Consider the following 18,356-nt stretch of genomic DNA (forward strand, 5'->3'; position numbering starts at 1 on the left):
AAGAAGGCAAGCTAGACACACATACAAAAATTACTTATAGATCTATTCTCTAATAGCCATTGACTCGGTTACAATGTATATGTATACTTCAGTCAGGATATTGAGGAATATATCTTCCCTTTGGGTTTTTTCCCCCTTGATTTTTTTTTTTTTTTCCAGTCAAGTGTGTAATGAAGGATCTGCTATCAAATACTTCTACTTCAGGTAAAACCAAGAGTATTTACAAGATCAAAACTTTTGAGCTGTATACTGTAAGAACTCAAAGTAGATGTAACCAAGCCTGCCTTTTAAAGCACAGAGAGAGAGGAAAATAGAAGAGTTATGATTATCAGTGAACATTGGATGCATTGTTTCCTCACAAGAAGAAACTTTCTTCAGCCTCATTCCAAATTCTAGGCCCACATAGCAAACCAGCAACAGGGATCCTCAGGGAAAACTTGTGAAAGACAGATTTACATAGAAAATACCTTCCTAAGACAATAATAGGTATTCTACAGTTTTATACTGAGAAATTTATTTTTACATTAAAGCACTTGAAAGACACTACTCACCTTTGCTAATAATTCCCTGTTTATTGTAAAATTCACTGTTCCTGGACCAGCGCTGATTTCACTCACTACTGAATCACATTTTAGCTAAGAGAATAAAACAAAACAGAAACTCTAAATGAAAACAGGTAAACTGGAAAACTGTAATTCAATCCACTGTAAATATTCATTTAATCCCCTGTAAACATTAAATGTGATTTATTGGTTTGAAGCAATCACAAATGGATCATTTCATCAATGCTGTCAGAAAAGGGATGATTTTATTATTTCCCATACATGCTTAATAAGCTCTGAATATAACTCAGCTTGAAATGTCACACATATGTTCCACTTCAGACCCTTCCTGTGCACAGTCTGTGTTTTCTTTTGATTGGGAACAGTAGTTGAACTCTTTGTACAGACAAAAGCTGAGATACATTTGACAACTTACATGGTGGCTGCCAGCAGTTAACAAAAAAAAAAAAAAAGTTTAGTGACAACATTCTTCAATACCCAGTGTCACAAAATAAAGATATGAAAGGCCAATTGATTAAAAAGTTCATTTACAATTTCCATAAGGCACATGTCTTGAAAATTCTGAACCCGTAAGGAATATTTGGCCAACCAACACCTAATGTCAACACAAATTTGGGTCTCTTCCTGTTGAGAACATTGGATCTCAACCTGTCAGCATTGAGAGTTTCTTATTAAACTAGCTGTCTTTCATAGTCAAGAAATTGTCTAAAAAAAGGAAAAAGAGGGAGGGAAAGTATATAAAATTATGACACAATCACTTTATCACTCAGTTAATATCTTTGAGAGAGGCAAGCTATACATTCCTACTGAAGCACATCACCATGAAGAGGAAATTGTACCCCCATGCTAGGTCTCCAGCTTAAAACAGTGACTTAACCAGGAGAAATCACAGCTAGCTTTGAAATTCCTTCATTTTCACAAGCTCTGCTGACAACAAATTCCAATGCTAACTGACAAGCTACAGGAAAAAAGCATTTATTGTGTTGACACTCAATTTCTTACCTTACTGTTTTACAAATGGTCCTTTGTACTTATGGGGCAGAGAAAAAACAGAAATACCCACTGGACTTTCTCCATAACATTTGTTCTGATAAAGGTTTTTCTACATAATCTGTTATTTGTCATTAGCTTTTATCTCTCTTTAATATGAGTGCTCATTTGTCCTCTCCACAACTTTAACAACTTCTTTTCCAAGTGCCCTGTGGTCCTTCAGTAACCAGATGTCCCCATGCCCAAGGCTTGGAGTAGGATGCCACTGTGCAGTACAGAAGCACTAAAAAACCCAACACAATGTGCCCTCCACAAAGAACTAACAGTACAAAAATGAAACAAGAATCAGACAGCCAGATGAAATCAAAAACCCATGGAAACAAGACCCTTCTGACCTTTCTGACTATTTTCAGTACTTCAGAGCATATTGCTTCATTTATTGTCTCACTGCCCTACCGTTTAGGCTATTTTAGTCAACTGGAAAAACTTCCATCTTTTTTTGCCTAGCCTAAATATCTGTATTTCAAATATTGTGACCCATTTCCTCAGAAGTCACTAAGAACATTCTGTTGAACCCTGAGGCACTCCATCAGCTGTTTATCACGACAAAAACTGGTAACTGCCTGCATTTTTCTGTCTCTGCTAGTTTTTGATACGTGGTTATATTTTGCTAGTTTATACACTGCTTATTACACAGTAGTATTATCTTCTTTGGAGAAGACATGACCAGTCTAAACAAGTTAAACTAAATGCATCTCCTATATTCACCACCCAACAAAAACACATTCTGAAGAGATTACGGATTGATTTTTTATTTTTCCCTTTGTCTAGTTGGCATGGTCTATTCATTTTGGGGGCTTATATTGATGGTCTATTCTTTACTGTTAAAATTGCTCTTCCATGTAAAGCTGTCTGGCTAAACGGCTCAGGATTATTTACTGAGCCACAAACAATAAAGAAGGGAGGAAACTTGCAGCTTCCTAAACACAGGGACTAGCAGCTGAGTTCAAAATGACACACAAGAAAAAAAAACCAAACTTGTTACTGTGATGATACAATCATTGAAACAGATTGAGAGGGAGGCTGTATAATCCTTGAAGGGCTTCAACACCTAACTGGATTTCAAAAGCCCTCAGCAACCTTATCCAAAATACCTGCGCTGGGGAGGATATGTGAACAGAAAACTTCCTGAGGTACTTTCCAACCTGAATTATTTAATGTTTCTACATCATCTTTAAGTCGTGTCAGAACTTTTGGTTGTATATCTGTGCATCAGCAGTTCTTCTTCCACCTGAGTCAGAATATTTATCTTGCTAGAAGAACAGGTCCAAGATATGGATAACTTCAACACCTCAGCAGTGAAGAATGACATGAGAAATAGTTTAGCTTCTCAGCAGTATTACAAATGGTTTTATTTGTCCTTTTTTTAGTCTTAAAACCTCAGCTACTGCCATTTCCCAAACTAACACACCTGAAAAAACTGCTGTTCTAAGAAAACTCCATTTCAAGCAGTTATGGATTTGAAAGTTTGGCCTGTTTGTCCCACAGGCTAACTTTATCTATTGCCTTTCCAGAGGTAGGTTTCGCAGTCTTTGGTTTTCCAAGCCATCACTCACTCAATTTCTTCCTCAAGTGCTGGACAACAGCACAGACCATGGTACACCCTTCAGATACCCACCTAACTTCACCAGTACTATTCACCTCAAACTGTTTGAAGACAACAATTTCACAAGAACCTTAACCAAAGCTGCTTCTCCTGATGCCTTTTCCTCATCTTAAAATCAAGAGTCAAACACGGTTAGAAAGGAAAAAGGGATTTTACCTTGGTATTTATTTTAAGGATCCTTAGGTGCACTACATCCAGGTCGAATGCACCGAAATGCACACCACAGTGCACACCCCCAAAAGATCTAGTATAACATTATAGGTCTTACTAATTAGCATATCTATCAAAAATTCCCCAATGAGAGGCTTGAATGAGCCCCCCTCCCCAAGGAGCCTTCCCCTGGATGGTTCTGTCTTACTTTACAGAATGTGCTCTGGAGAGGACCTTGGGATTTGGGGCACACTAACCCCTACCTATGAAGCTTCTAAAATGTTTAGTCTCCTAGCTGAACAAACAAGTCCAAGAATGTAGGCAAAAAGCACTAAGAATACAGAAGTTGCAAAAAGGTATAACAGGGGTATAAAAGAAAAGGCAAAAAATCATCATGGCATCACTCCAATTCCCTGTGAAGAATTCTGTGTACAATTACAGAAAGTACAGTCATCAAACTACTTTGACCCAAACAGATCCTTGAAGAAAATAATACTTTTTACCTTATGATGCCCCTTACACCTCTAGTCTGTAAGTTCATTAGTGCATAAATATATAATGAAATCATTAGCATACCCTTTCAACAAGCTGCTGAGCTTGAAGATGCAGGTCTTGTGCTAAGCAATTACTAGAACTGTTTTCTATTACAGAAGCAATGGAAAGCTGGAAGTCAGCAACATGCCTGAAAAAAAGAACATATGAAAATCAGGAAAAAACCTTGGTGAAATGCTGGGGAGATTTGGCAGATCCAAGCTGACTCTGCATATGACAGCTATAAGCATAACCCACAGATATCTGGAGATTCAGTACATTTAGAAAGCTGGACAAGAAGGCCAAATATCACCTTTGCTCTAATACAATCAAAAAGTAGATATGGTGAGAACACCATCTCTGAATAAACAAAAACTATGCTCATGAATAAGCAAAATTTACTTGCTAACGTTATTGCAACTCTTGAGCACAAGACTGAAAAAAAATCCTTTATAATTTCTACATTGGCTCTAAGCAGTTTCACATTCAGGTCATCAATGCTGAAGCATTTGCCATCCATGCACTGCCTATAATTTGCACAGGCTTGTAAGCAAATATATTTACTTTGAACTTGCTTGAATAAATACAGGGATTTAATTCGATTGAACTATCTTATAATTAGATTGGTATAAAAGGTTTGGGCTTTTTTGGTGTATTTTTTCCCCATAGTTCTGTTAAGCTTTTGCAGTAATAGGTATGATATGAAATAACAAAACATGACCAACATTGTAAGATAAAATGTAAACAACTACCGTTTTTTGGACACAGGAACTGCAGATATGGACTTTATTAAATTCTCTGGTGGCAGATCCAAAACTTTTGAAAGCTAAATTGAAAATAAAGAAAAAATTGGCTTAAGCAAAACGACAAAAATCCAATGAAAAATACGGCTCCCTGTTTAAATACCTACAGGGGATGCATCCTTTATTATCAGAAATCTAATTTCAGCCCAGGTAAAAAAAGCACAAAACCTTCATAACTATTATGAACAATACAATAAAATACTAGCCTAAGAGATGTTAAAGGACCCTTAGAAAAAAGGCAAGGGGAAACACCACAGAGGGTTGGGGGGTTTTTTCCCCACGAAGGATCCCATCGAACCCTCGCGTGCCATTATGGACTGAACTCGCCATGGAATGTCAGAACTGTTTGGATTGGCAGGCACTTTACACATCCTCTCGTTCCAACCTGCCATGTGGAGGGTCACCTTCCACCCCAGGCCAGGTTGCTCAGAGCCCCATCCGCCCTGGCCTGGGACACTTCCAGGGATGGTCGCTACACCTCCCCCAGCTCCCCCCGACCCCAGCGGGAACCCCAGCGCGCGCCCCAGGGACGGGCGGAGTGGGGCGCGGCGGGGAAGCGCGCGCCCAGCCCGCGGCTGCGGGTCGCGCCCACTGTGAGACGCCCGCGTAGGGGGGACCCGTTGTGAGGGCACGGAAGGGACGTCTGGCTCAGGGTGCACTCCCGCTCCGCGCCAGCCGCGGGAAGGAGCGGTGCGTACCTGGGAAGCAATGCTCCTCCGGAAGGAACCTGCTGCCATGGCCGCACCGCCCAGCGGAAGCTCCACGGCCGACCCTTACCCCCCCCGCCCCCGCTCCTTTCCGCCCGCCCAGGGGCGGGCTGGGCCGTACCACTCTCAGGTTACAGGGGGAGGAGGAGGCCATTGGTTGCCCTAGGAGCGGAGGAATCGCGCAGAGAGGGCTGCACCACTGCTCAGGGAGAGGGTGGGGGGGCAGCGGCACGGGGACGCGCGGGGAGGCGGGCGGCGCGGCGGGAGCGCGCGTGCGCGGTTGCTGCTCCTCTCCGGTACCGGCGGGCGCGGGGCGACATGAGCACGTGCTCCGTATCCAAGGTGAGGAGCGGGCGAGAGGGAGGGGGCTCCCCAGGGAACAGCGCGGCCTGTGCGGGAGCTGGACCCGCGGCACTGCCCGCCGCGCCCTGTGCCTGCTCCTCTTCCCGTCTCCTCCAGCTGCTGCTTTTCTCGCCTCCCTGGTGCCCAGGCTCCCGGTTGTCCTGTTCCGCTGCCCGCCCTTTCCCAAAGCCTTGCTGGCTCTGCGTCCATGCCCGGACTCGGTTTGCCCAAGGCGCTGTTTGTCCTCACTGCAGTCCCATAGAATCATGGAGTCTCCTGGAAGAGACCCACAATGACCGTGGAGTCCAGCCCTGATCTCTGCACAGGGCAGTCCTGGGGTCACACCATGAGTGTTGAGTGACGCTGCAGTGTCACCTGCCCGCTGCCTTCCTGGCACAACAAAACCCATTCCTACTTGGAGTAAATCTCACCCAGAACAGAGCCAGGGGTGTTGTGGCTGTAGGTTTTGTCACTTCCCGCCGAAGTCTGGTGTTATCGCTTGCTGCCACACTCATTGCTTCCACTCCACCAAGTCTAATTAAACAGAGAAATGGAAATAAATATGCTGTCTCCCACACGTAATGTTAAATATTTGTTATTGCCTTGATATTTCCGAATTGAAAGCTTTTATATGGGCTGTGTTCAGAGCTGGCTGTAGGGATAGTGCATTCATCAGAGCGTCAATGCACAGCGAGACTTGAAGTGTTGGATTGAAACATTTAACTTCTTACTTGATCATACAGTGACCAACAGCAATGGTTCACAGCGTGTGTTTTATCATCACAGGAAAACTCCTGCCCCTTCTATTGTTTTTCACTGAGTTGTGATGTGCAGCTGCATCCTTTGGTGTGGAAGGCACTGTGCAGGTTATTACTTCCAGGAGTAAAGTGCTTCCAACCAAACTTAAAACTTAATCCGAAACAGCTGGATTTCACTTTTGACAATGGCTGTTGCCTGATAGTTTTGCAGTGAATCATGTCCCCTTACCTTTCCTCCGACATCTTACATGTAATACTTCTTTGCAGTTTTATGTTCTGGTCTCAGCTACGTTCAGTGGTGTGGAAAAGCCAATGCTTGTAAAGCATTGAGCAGTATTTGTGTTTGGTTTGATTAAGCATACATTCTTCTTTCGTGTATATGATTTGTAGTTACTGTGGCCAATTCCATTTGTGCATGCAGCAGCACAAATAAATCCAGAGGATAGATTTTTGCAGTGGAATTGTTCCAGAGTGTTTAGCACCTGTAGAATAACCACAGCTTTTGTCCAGCTGGTTTTAAATGGCCCTTAATATACTCGGTAAAATGGAATGTGTCTGAAGGCATCTCCAGTTCATGAGGCCGTTTTTCAGAGAAGGTCAGTATAAATTGGTGTTTTACTGCAATTTCTTATTTGTGTAAGAAAGGAAATAGCATGTCTAAAGTCACTCAGACTGGCAACTGTGATCAAAATTGAACACATCTCTGGTGTTTGATTTTCACTACATCATTCTTACTCTAGTGGCTGAACTATCCTAGGTTGAGTTCAGTAATCCTTGCTTGTGTAAGCATCTCCATTGAGAAATACAGGATTGAATCAGTCTGTTTATCTATTTCCAACACTTAGGTGTTTCCTTCCCCCTTGCTGCAGCACAAGAACCTCACAGTGAGAGTTGGGCAGTGCATGTGATTTCTGTTACACAGGAAATCTTTATAACTCTTTGAAAGAGATGAGCTTCTGTAGAGAGGATGGGGGAAGAAATTTCAGATTTTCTAGAAGAAAATGAAAAAAATCTTCAAGAATTCAAAGCTTAATACTTGTGTGATGAAATAGGTCTGACTGGGAGATGACTTCTCTCTACAGGAATTCCTTGGAACAGAGGGTTTTATATGAACCTTTTCCCAACCATTTGTCATTCTGCTTCTAACCATCTACTTTTTTTGAGTTGGGATGCAGTTCACTGTGGCTTGGGCATGTCATTTCCTTTTATAAGTGACTTAATAATACTCATTGCATTATTCTGGATTGTTTTCCATTCATCTCAGCCTCTTGCCTTTTGTTTTGTTTTTAACTGTACTGAGAAAACCGTACTGATGTGTCCCCAGGGAATAGTTTCCTTTTAATTCTAAACCTATTGGAGGTTTTGAGACATTTGAAGAATCTGCTGCTGGTCCAGTTAATGGTTGAGTTGCAAAACATAGTGGAAAAATGAAAAATTCCTAACAAGTGTGCTGGGTTACTGCTTCCACTAGTGTTCTACCTTGAAACAGAAATATAAAGGGGCAATATGTAACTTGATATTCTTAAGAGGCTGGCAATTCAGTTCAAATTATTTGTTTAATGGAGCACTGAAATAAAAGGACAATAAAGTGGCCTCAGGAGCCAGTCAGATTGATGCTTGTATTGAAGTCTGTTTGGGGTTTTTTTGCTGTTCTCTAGGGCTGCTTTGTTTTTAAACCAAGTACCAAGAAGAGGAGATCGTCTGAGAAAGCAGGTTAGTGCATTTTCATTTGTGTTTCTGTTTGAGAAGGGTTAATCCTGAAAGGTTCATCACACCTGATTGACTTCATATGATGAGTTCTGTAATTGCTGTGTGATGTTTTCTCTTGCTCCTTGATTGCTGAAAATGCATTTCTTTGGAGGAATGCAAGCAAATTATTGGCTAGACTTTTTTCATCTCCAGAAATCAAGATTGTGTAGCCATCTTTGTCTTTGCACTTTTTTTTTGCAAGAGAACTCCTCATCATGCTACCGTAAGGTTTTTACTCACTGACAAACAATTCACCTGAAGGTCTGAATGAGCCATTTTTAAGCTGTGGGAGTCAGAAATCGTATCCCATCCGTAAGTCTCACATTCTGGGTATTTTGCCCAAATTTCTTGTGGAAAAGAAGGAAGAAAAGCCATTTGTGGCTTCTGTCCACTAGTATTTGCTGCATACTTTTTCTCTAGATGTGTATGCAGGTTTGTTTTTGTTTGAGGACTGACTCTTCTTAGAACCAGAAATAATGCATCTTAAATAGTTGCTATTTGAGACTCAGTTGGGAAACTGTTTTTATTCCTTATCATCGCTAGAGCTGTCAAAAGATGTGACAATTTGTATGAAAAAGATGGAGAGGAAGGTAACGAGGCCAGATTTTTGTCGTTGCAAGTTATTGCAACAAGCGAGGCCTGTGTCCTTAGACCACATTGAAATTTTACCCCTTACTGGATATTGTGGGGTTTTTTTGCAAGATTAGAAATGCTTGGATAGAAATGCATATTGTCCTAGTTAGCAAATACTTTGAGGTGGAAAAATAAATTTGGCTGGACTAGCCCTAAAAGAGAGAGGCAGAGGTGAGCTGGTTTGGCTTTTCACAGCAATTGGTTAGAGTGTTGTTCTAAAACAGTACTTGGATGTGCATCTGTTCAGTCTGGAAGCCCAGTCCTGTCCGATGTGAAGTTTTAGTTGTGAAACTCCACAGCATCAGTAGTTGATAATACTGTCACACCTCACAAAAGGCCTTCTGAGAACATTTGCACCAATAGTTTGACTTTTGGTAGTGAAAAAAGGATATTATGCCTTGGAATGTTATCAGTAATATGGTGGCTGGATTTTCTTCAACTAAAAGCCTAAGATCTGTGTAATCAGAGCTGGTTATGTATTTTAAGTGATTTCTCTTAGGGATACCAATGAGGTGATAGTTAGGGGAGACAATGAAAATCGAGGCAGAGGGATGTCTCATTTGTCATTTACAGACCTGTTTTGGGTGGGTTTAGTGCTTTAGGAGATGGTGCTCATCAACTGGCTCTTTTCTAGAGATCCACTAGAAACCACTGCTGGTGTTCCACTGAATGGCAACCAGGTGGACCCACAAAACTTTCTGAAGCAAGAGAAAGTTGTTTTTTTTTTTTTTTAAATTATTATTATAGTTTCTTATTTTGTTTATTTAATAATAAAGGCTGTTTGCTCTGATTTAGTCTTTAGCTTATCTGGGACTTGAGATAGAAGCTACTTCTTTACCTTTTGCCTGCATACTTGGGTAATAGATTCTGCTTGTTCCCTTGCTTATTCTACCAAATACTAGCAATTAATTAACTGCTTAAGAGAAAAGTCATCTCCCTGAAATATGTATGTACAGTTGGGTCCTTTGTTTTTTTCTCAGGGAAAAAAAATGTTTTGTTTTCATGAATTTATTTGTGCTTTCCTTTGCTTTCTTTGTTTCCAGCTCATGATTTCAGAAGCAGAAGTGATGATGCAGAGGATACTGAGTTACGGTTTGTCACTTGTCAGTCTTTATGGAAACAGATCAAATCAGAAACAGAGGTGAGTCTTGTGCCTCACGCTGAAGGGGTGTTTTGCATTTGTGACAATGCTGCTTGCTTCTTTGTTTCTGGGGATCTTTTTGACATGCTTAAAAGTGCATGGCAGTTAGTTAAAGTAATAGGAGGGCCAGAAATACTGGTATCTGTCCAGAATATAAAATAGTAGTAATAAATGCATCAAGTACACCTTACTTGTAACCACAGAACTGTACACTTTTGAGGTTTCAAGCTGTTGCTTTTAAGCTTCTCTTCCTACTAATTGTCTTTTTTATTAACTCCTGGCATACTGCTGTTTCCTGCCTTCAATTCAGTTAGTGCTTAGGTGGCTATGAGGATTTTAGGCTGGTCTTGACCTTAGTGTTCCAGAATTCATACACAGCAGCCCAGGATTCATAGTGGATTTATGTGAACACAGCTGCATGGATGTCAAATACAGAATGATACTGCTGCAAGTACGGTCTATTGAATTAGTATGGTTGGTGTGAATGGGGTTGTCTGGTGGGGGTCAGAGTTAATTTCATACTGAACTGTGGTCTCCTGACTGCTGTGTGTTACATGGCATGCTGTTGTTGTGTCCCTATAGCCAGCTGGCTTGCATTATAGTATGAATAATTGCTTCCATACAGCAGGAATTTCCTCCTCTATTCAGTGTCACAGATTCTGGGCAAGTATTCTGTATTCCTCTGTTTGCTCTTGGGCTCTAGACATTATGAGAATTTTTTCCCCGAAGTTTGTTTTGGGATGTGCAGTAGAAGCCAGATGGATGTAGCTTAAAATCTGGACCCTGGGGCTAAGCTCATAAATTCCTCTAATTCTGTTCCTACCCTTGTTTTCTTTGAGGCTGTTAGGAGTTTGCCAGATACTTTTTTCTTGTCTTACTCCACCTGATGGAATACAGTTCCTCCTCTACTGACATACTGATGAGGGCATTTCCTTAGAGTTTTAATTGCCCAAGGGCAGATTACCTGTAGTTAATTCTGCTGCTACACAAAGAATTTTCTTCGTACTGCTTCTGAGATATTTTTGATTTTTTTCCTTCTGAGTTTTGAATCATCATCCTTTTATCCCACTGTTGGCAAACGTGGAGCTGATGGTGGTTCTTACATATAAAATAGTGTGATAATTCGGATTGGAAGGGACTTTAGAAAGTCTCTAGTCTGAACTCCTTAAAGCAGCATCACCCATGAGGTCAGGCCAGGTAGGTGAGGGCTTTAGCTAGTCAGGATTTCATTTCTTACATGCTTTCAATCCCTAGTGCAGCAAACCTGATCGGTGGCAGAGTATGTGGGAAGCGGGTGTCTTGCTGGTTTGGGCTTCTATTCTAGGGGTTCCGGTAGTGTGCTAAGGGAACCTAGCAGGACATTCTCCAGAGGTTTTGCCTGTGCACTGCTGCCTGGTGATTTGTTGGCAGACCTTGTGCTTGTGCTGGTGTTTTCCTGGTTCTCTGGTATCTGCTCGAGGTGTTGAAAAGACAAGAGGATTTGCTCCCCAAGGCAGAGCACTTTTGGCCTTTATATGTCCATCAAAAACTGTGGTGTGGTTGTGGCAGCACCATCTGTCATCTGGCATTGACGTCCTTTCATGCTTCTCACAAATGGAAAGCTGACAAAAGTATGGCAGGAACTGCCCTTTGTTTTTGGAAGGTGAATTTTGGGCTTCGTTTTTCTTCAGTATTGCAACGTATCCCAGTTTTGACCCCTGCTGTCAGAAGTGGCCTTGCAAATGTGCTTATGATTAACCTCACCAAGGGCTTGCAGAAATATTCTTCTCCTGTGAGGTGAGAATTCCATTCTACCAAGGTCCAGGCTAGAAAGAAAAAGGTGAAGTGCAGGGCTAAAATACAGTAATTTTAGCTCTAATATGAAGATAATGGTTTTCAGACCACATAACAAATAGTCATAACAAAACCTGGTGTCATGGCAGTGACTGAACTTCGAGTTCCTGTGACTTTTCCAGAGTGAGCAGTGTCATGCAAGCAAATTACTTGGTCACTTAGGATGCAGAGCAGCCTGGTGAACTTTCTGGAACATTATCAAAACAATGCTATTAGCAAAGTTGTTTTGACAGGAAAAGACTGATGGATTTTAGGAAAGTGAAGTAATTGTGTAATGCTATGGCAGACCAAATTCCATCATTACAAGTGCACAGTGGAAGAAATAATATATACTGTAATCGTGCAAAGTAAGAATTGAGGTTCTTGTTAGGTCATCTTAGCAAAAACAGTAGTGATCACAGGAAGCTCAGGGTTTGATGGAATCTGAAACAGAAGCTCAGAGGATTGTTACAGGATCTGTGATAATACAGGAGTTGTTACAATGATGTTATAACACTGATGGTGTAAATTCTTTCAAAAATGTCATGTTACAATTTGTTCTGAGTTGCATAGAATTTATCAGGTGGGAGTTCAGAGCTGCACAATCAGAAAGGCCAGAAGGACATTCTTCAATAAGTAGAGGATGAAAAGACTAAAATTACTCTGTGTACAGTTTTATCAGTTGTTTAGGAGACCAACAGAGGCTCTTCTGTATTATGGAAATAGAGTTCAGGCTATTGAGCAGGGAGCATCTGACCTTAACTCTTTTATAGTGGCCTCTTCTATGCTGCTAGAGATGACCTTTGCCACCTCGCTTAAAATCAAATTCACTGCTGTGTGTGTCACTTTTTGCTGCTAATAAATCTTGATGATGATTTTGTTTGGGACAAGGGTTTAATCTTGTTTCTAACATCTGTGTTCTAGAGTATATATTGATATCCTGAACTTCAGAGTACAGGCGGGTTTTTTTGTCTGTTCCAGCAGAAGGCATATCTTGGTTTAGGGACAAAGACACACAGATCAAGAAAAGAAATACAAAATGCTGCTGATATACATATATTTGTCTTTAATATTTATATGTTCCTGCTTATAGAAATTCTTGTGTGAAAATCATCCTGAAGGTCAAAAGACAGTGTAGCAAACATGGCAGTCATGTGGTTTAGTATTTTTTCCTATAAAACATACTTAATGATTTCCTTTATTACTATTTTTACTTCTTTCATCCTGAATTAGATTTGGAAGAGCAGAATATTTTCTTTCATTTAGCTCTCTCAGAAAAATGTTTACAGGTGTTTTGTGAGGTGAGAAGGAAGAATAAGAATTTCTATGAACATTGTTCCAGAAACTAATGATACTGTTTTATATTGCCTACATCACTTCGGCTTTGTCAGTGTGTTGGTTTTTTCTCCTTCTTTAAAGCGTGTGATGTGACAACACAGTTAAGCTCACTTGCTTTCCAAACTGTTGTTGAGGCACTTGACCAGAAGTTCCAAGATGGGAAATGTGATGCCTTAGGTTTTAACTTTTGTATTTTTTAAATCCTGTACTGCCTAGTGTGTAACTCTGAGGTTTCTTGAAGCCTGTTAACTTCTGCTCTCTCCTGCTAGGTAGACATAACAAAGCCTCTCCAGTCTTTGTCTTCAAGGACACCCAGACCGTCCTAGGCCCAAAAAGTATAAACCAAAAGCCTTTGAGAGGGGGGCAAGCAGAGGGGAATTACATCATTAAACTGAAGCTTTAATTGGAGAATTAACCCTGATATGCAAATGACCCAAACCTACAAAAGTGTGAAGAACTCGTGACCTGTTGTCCATCTTGGGGTCCATCTTGGCAGCAGCCTCTGGCTCCCCAGGGTGTACCTCTGAAGGCCCTTCAAATAAATACCTACCTTTATTCCCTTACTCCTGTCCAGTCTCTGTTTTTAGGTGGACTCTCAAGGCATCAAATGTATGTTTGCCACACAATGAATAAGTTAGTGTGGTTTATAGATCACAGTAAAATTTAAACCCTGGAGTTTTAAGGGTTAAAGATTATGCAGGAAAGGAGTAGAAAAAGGAAGCTACAGTGGTGTTTTCACATTTTTATAGATAAATTCTCTCTGTGTATGTTTGCAGCAAATACAAGAAGACTTGAATAAGCAGTTGCTTGATAATCTGGTGAGTTTTTTGAGCCGGTCTCATTCTGAGTTTCAAGAGAAGACAACAGAATGGACTTGCAGGATGAAGTTCAGAGAAATCCCTACTGCAGCTCTTGTCTTAGGTAATTTTTTTAAGATATTTTTTGTTATGTACATCTGATTAAAACTCAGACAGATCAAAGAAATTTACATTGCTGACTCCTAGCAATTACTGTGAGTAGTATCAGCTTCAAACATGTCAACAGAAGAGATTGGGCGGGGAGAAGGAAGTCAGATAAAGCCTCCTTCCCCTTTTGCCTATGTTGCTTAATAGTCCAGTAAGTCAACAACTCCCCTACAGGTCTGTCTTAAGCAGCTGGTAGTGATTTGAGGTTTTTTTGTTTGAGGCACTGGTGATACTTTGATTACATCCGTGTTTCTGCTACCAGCATGCTTGGTGGTTTCTACGACTTAACCCTGGAATTATGTAGCTTCTGTATTTCTGGTCTGTGTTCTTGCAGAGCATCTTTACATGTAGGAAAGTAGTGTCTTTATCTTGGGAAAAGAGCAGAGGGTGAAGAAAATAGCTGGAGATGAAATTAGTGAAGTTCTGAAGTCTTTTTTTTTTTCTTCCCTTCTCCTTTCTTTCAGAGGTTTGCAACTGTAAATCCTAAGCCTGATTCAAGGCAAGTTGATTACATTTTCAGTGGATTATTTTAGGGAAATTAAGATCAGGCCTGTGCTTCAAACTTACCATGTAGCCACTAACAAAGAGTGGAAGGTACTCTACTTTTGTAGGTAGTATGTTGAAAAACTACTGCTTCAAATATTTCTGTGGAAGCAGCTCTGGATTGCCTTCTGGAGGGGTTTGCTCTTTTTTTTGGTTGATTTAAGGATATTAACAAAGACAGTAAATACTACGTTGGTCATAGTGAATTCAGACTGTGGTTCACAGTAATTTATGGTAATTTTCCTCTTTAGATGAGCCATGAGAGGATCCAGGTATGGATACAGTATCCTTCTAGAGAAGGTGAATTTAATTTCTTGTCTGCAGGCCTTACATGGCTGTGGGTGGATTCTGAGGGATGTTAGAAAACCAGTCCTGGTTCTTGCAGGTTTGCACCTTGGGAAGACTTTCTTTAAAAAGCCCCACCAAACTATATGATAAAGGGTCTTCACAGTGGCTCCCTGTTTCTCTTAATTAGGGAGTGTCAACATGTGTGTCTAATCTTTTGCTAGTTTTTCATCTTTCCTCACAGCTGATGTGATACTTTTCATTCTTTCCTTAAATATTTGAGGTATCTTCTGGTTTTTGTCTACTGTTCAGTTTACTGTTCAATCATTGTGCTCATGAGTCATGGAAAAATGCGCCTTAAAATTTTGTCCTTTTCTTTCTAGGTGTGAATGTTACAGATCACGACTTGACTTTCAGAGGTCTCTCAGATGCCCTTCAGGATAACATTACTCCTTATATAGCCTTGCTGGAAGCCAAAGATTGCCCAGGTAAATACTGCAATAGTATTGCTGCTTCTTTTGAATAAGATATCAATTAACTAGGAATTCTAGCTTTTGACCCTAAATGTAAGAATAATGGACAGAGGGATCTTGAAGACTTTCCGAAGATTTGCTCAAACCTATGTCACCAGAGCAGTAATGCCTAGTGTATTTTGAGAGGTAGCCAGTTCTGTTTAGAACAGTGAAGATTGACATGCTAGTTAGCTGTAGCATAAGTGTTAAGAACATGCTGCTTAGTGTATTGCATGTTGATATTGTAGGTTGGTTGTCTTCTTGTCTAATTGGACAGTGTATGTATGCATTCCACTTCTTAAATGCTTACAAGTCACATTATTTAGTGAGAGAATGGGTAGAATAAAATTGCCCCACCCTCCTTGCTCCTTCTTTATTTTTTAAGTAAAAAGATTAAAGTCACTTATGGCAGCATCTTCAGTTCTGTGGATTGGCTGCCTTACTTATTCTTAGGTCACTCTAAAAAGCATATGGCTGGAGCTCAGGGAAAGATGGAAGACCAACATCTTAACCTCAGTTGTTGCTATCTAGGCAAATTGCATTAACAGCATACATATCATTAATGCTTTCAGGAGCATGAGATGTGCATTCTGGAGAGAGAAGGAGAATAATCAGAAATGTGAAAAATAATGACTAATAACTTCGGGGTGGTTTTTTATAGTATGAGACGGAGAACTGTTGTCAGATAACCAAATGTTTTTACCATGTGTCTAAAAATGTTTTGTGAAGGCATAAAAAACCTGATGCAGAGGCTGATGGGGCAGCTGATGAACTGTGATATAGATGTGGACTCACTGGAAGATGAGGACTGTGTGCAGGTTTCACAGAATAGAATACGTTGTTCAATGTCTTCTCTTATCAGCTGGTATGAGAGTGTAACAAAGGTATGTTGCTGGCATTTTTTTATCCCCAGTTTATGAAAATACCTGACCTTTAGATGTTTTTAAAACAGAAATTTAATAATTCAGCTTTCTGTGAGAAAATGCCAAAGGTTAATTTTTAATGTAATGCTAAAAAATAATGTGATATTGAGGTGATGTGACTATAATATGTGACACATAGAACAACTGTGGAGTTAGTTACTGATGATGTATGAATGTCAGAATTCTGAAACACAAGCAAAAAGTACTTTTTTTGTCTTATGTTTAATTGGTAACTGGAAGCTTAAAATGCAGTATCAGCTTCATGCCAAATGCTTTTCTCCCAGGAGTGCTGAGATATTTTGTTTATTAAAACAAAAGTTTACAGAAGAACGGCGATCCAGGGCAAAGGTACTGTATTAGTGCTAATGAGCCATGATGTCATCTGCAGCCCACACTACATTGGCAAGCAGTAAGGAAATAACTTTCAAAATGTGTTTGTATCTTTGTGTTTGCTGAAGCTATTGAAGTTTCAAATTGTGTTTCTGTCATGAATACAAGTTACAACTGATTTTCTGACGACTTCGTCGGAGCAGTGTGATAAACCAAAGTGTACTGAGTACATGCTCTTTTTATTAGTGGGTAAAGATACAGAAAATAAGCAGTATCTGTATACGCAACTCAAATCTTCTCCCTCAATCCCAGCAGAACTCCACCAGTTCTGCCTCTCAGAGCTATTCTTGTCATTGTTGGAAGTGTGTGTTTAAAATCTGTTTATTCTTTGTACTTCATGCTGTGCCAAACAGAAGGAAGAAAAATGGCAGTTCTAGATGCTAATAATAAATACAGCTGACAAAAAGTCAGTCATGTCACTTTGGAGTACTATAGTATCATAGATATGATTCAGTCTTCTTATTTTGCTGGCTTCTGTGTGTTAAAGTTTAATTAATGGCTTTAAAGAAAACAGATTCTGAAACTCCAAGCAAAAAAAGAAATTCCTCCTCTAGACACTGGCAGTCTCCTCCAGTTATAGTAATATTCAAAGACATGGAAAGTTTCACCACAAAAGTTCTTCAGGACTTCATAGTCATCAGCAGGTAAATGTGACTTGAACTTTAGTTCTTCCACTCCTTTACCCATTTTTTTTTGCAGCTGTTTTGAAATGTAGCAGTGAGGCCAGTGGAGCATTGGAATCAAATATTGGTGCTGCTTCTTTGCAGCAGTGATTGAGCAAAAACTACTTGCTGGGTTTTAGGCATACATTATGCTAAAGCTAACTTGTGGCTGTGAGCCAGAGTGCATAAGGGCTAGGTTGAGATAACGGGTGGTTGATTTAATTTTTCACATAGTAGAATTTATTGGTACTAGTTGTTACAGAATTTGTGAATGTGAAACTAAGCTTTTAAGATGTGTATATCTTTTAAAATTGTTTTCAGAGTGTATTTTTGTGTGACTACTGATGTAATGCTGTGTAAAGGTCACTAGCTTACTAATAGGGGTGAATATGAAACTTCCCCAGTTGGCCAGGATCTGTAATCAGCAGCTGACTACTGTAGGTGCTCCTGTGCTTCTGTTCTTCTTTAGCCTGTCTTCAGGCATGCTGATCAAAGACTCATGCTGCTCTCCAAAAAGAGCATCTTGCACTTAAGTCCCCAGGTTGGAGCTACAGTTAAAGCTGTCAGAATTGGGGCTGCAGTTGTACAGTTAATTCAGCTGCAGTGTGTGCACCTGATATTACCTCTAAACAAGGCCTAGGGCAATTCACTTGCTGAGACACAGGCAAGAAATCGTATAGCTTGTATTACTCTCTTCATCTCAGTCTTAAGCATGTTTAATAAAGTTGAAGTGGGTAAATATGAGAGGTTCCTCTGATTTGTTAATCACAAGTTCTGATTCCCTTCTAAGATTATCAACAGTGGACAGTAATATATGAAGTTTATTAGTTTTATGTTTAAGTCTTCAGTAATTTCTTTTGAGGAGTTAGAGAAATGAAGTAATTGTGGGATAA

The 18,356-nt window shown here is 40.3% G+C and overlaps 2 protein-coding genes across 8 annotated transcripts in view; one reads left to right on the forward strand and one right to left on the reverse strand.

Annotated features, from left to right (window-relative positions):
* Nucleotides 1-5,504, reverse strand: part of RARS2 (arginyl-tRNA synthetase 2, mitochondrial) — a 31,599-nt gene extending 26,095 nt beyond the window's left edge. For all 5 annotated transcript variants that reach the window (XR_007202889.1, XM_048299928.1, XM_048299930.1 and 2 more), the window contains exons 1-4: nt 5,402-5,504; nt 4,653-4,726; nt 3,946-4,051; nt 552-635 (exon numbers count right to left, since the gene is read on the reverse strand). Coding sequence is in view for 4 of the 5 variants with exons in the window: in XM_048299928.1 (XP_048155885.1) it covers nt 552-635; nt 3,946-4,051; nt 4,653-4,726; nt 5,402-5,440 (303 nt within the window). In the remaining variant the exon portion in view is untranslated. The remainder of the gene's footprint in view (nt 1-551; nt 636-3,945; nt 4,052-4,652; nt 4,727-5,401) is intronic.
* Nucleotides 5,505-5,664: 160 nt separating this feature from the next.
* The window catches only part of ORC3 (origin recognition complex subunit 3), a 35,846-nt gene continuing 23,154 nt past the window's right edge, over nt 5,665-18,356 (forward strand). For all 3 annotated transcript variants that reach the window (XM_048299792.1, XM_048299795.1, XM_048299794.1), the window contains exons 1-7: nt 5,665-5,752; nt 8,169-8,223; nt 9,936-10,033; nt 13,960-14,104; nt 15,360-15,464; nt 16,218-16,372; nt 17,309-17,445. In XM_048299792.1, the coding sequence (XP_048155749.1) occupies nt 5,729-5,752; nt 8,169-8,223; nt 9,936-10,033; nt 13,960-14,104; nt 15,360-15,464; nt 16,218-16,372; nt 17,309-17,445 (719 nt within the window). In that variant the 5' untranslated portion in view covers nt 5,665-5,728. The remainder of the gene's footprint in view (nt 5,753-8,168; nt 8,224-9,935; nt 10,034-13,959; nt 14,105-15,359; nt 15,465-16,217; nt 16,373-17,308; nt 17,446-18,356) is intronic.

The sequence above is a fragment of the Corvus hawaiiensis genome, chromosome 3 (assembly GCF_020740725.1).
Source record: "Corvus hawaiiensis isolate bCorHaw1 chromosome 3, bCorHaw1.pri.cur, whole genome shotgun sequence".
Classification (NCBI taxonomy): Eukaryota; Metazoa; Chordata; class Aves; order Passeriformes; family Corvidae; genus Corvus; species Corvus hawaiiensis.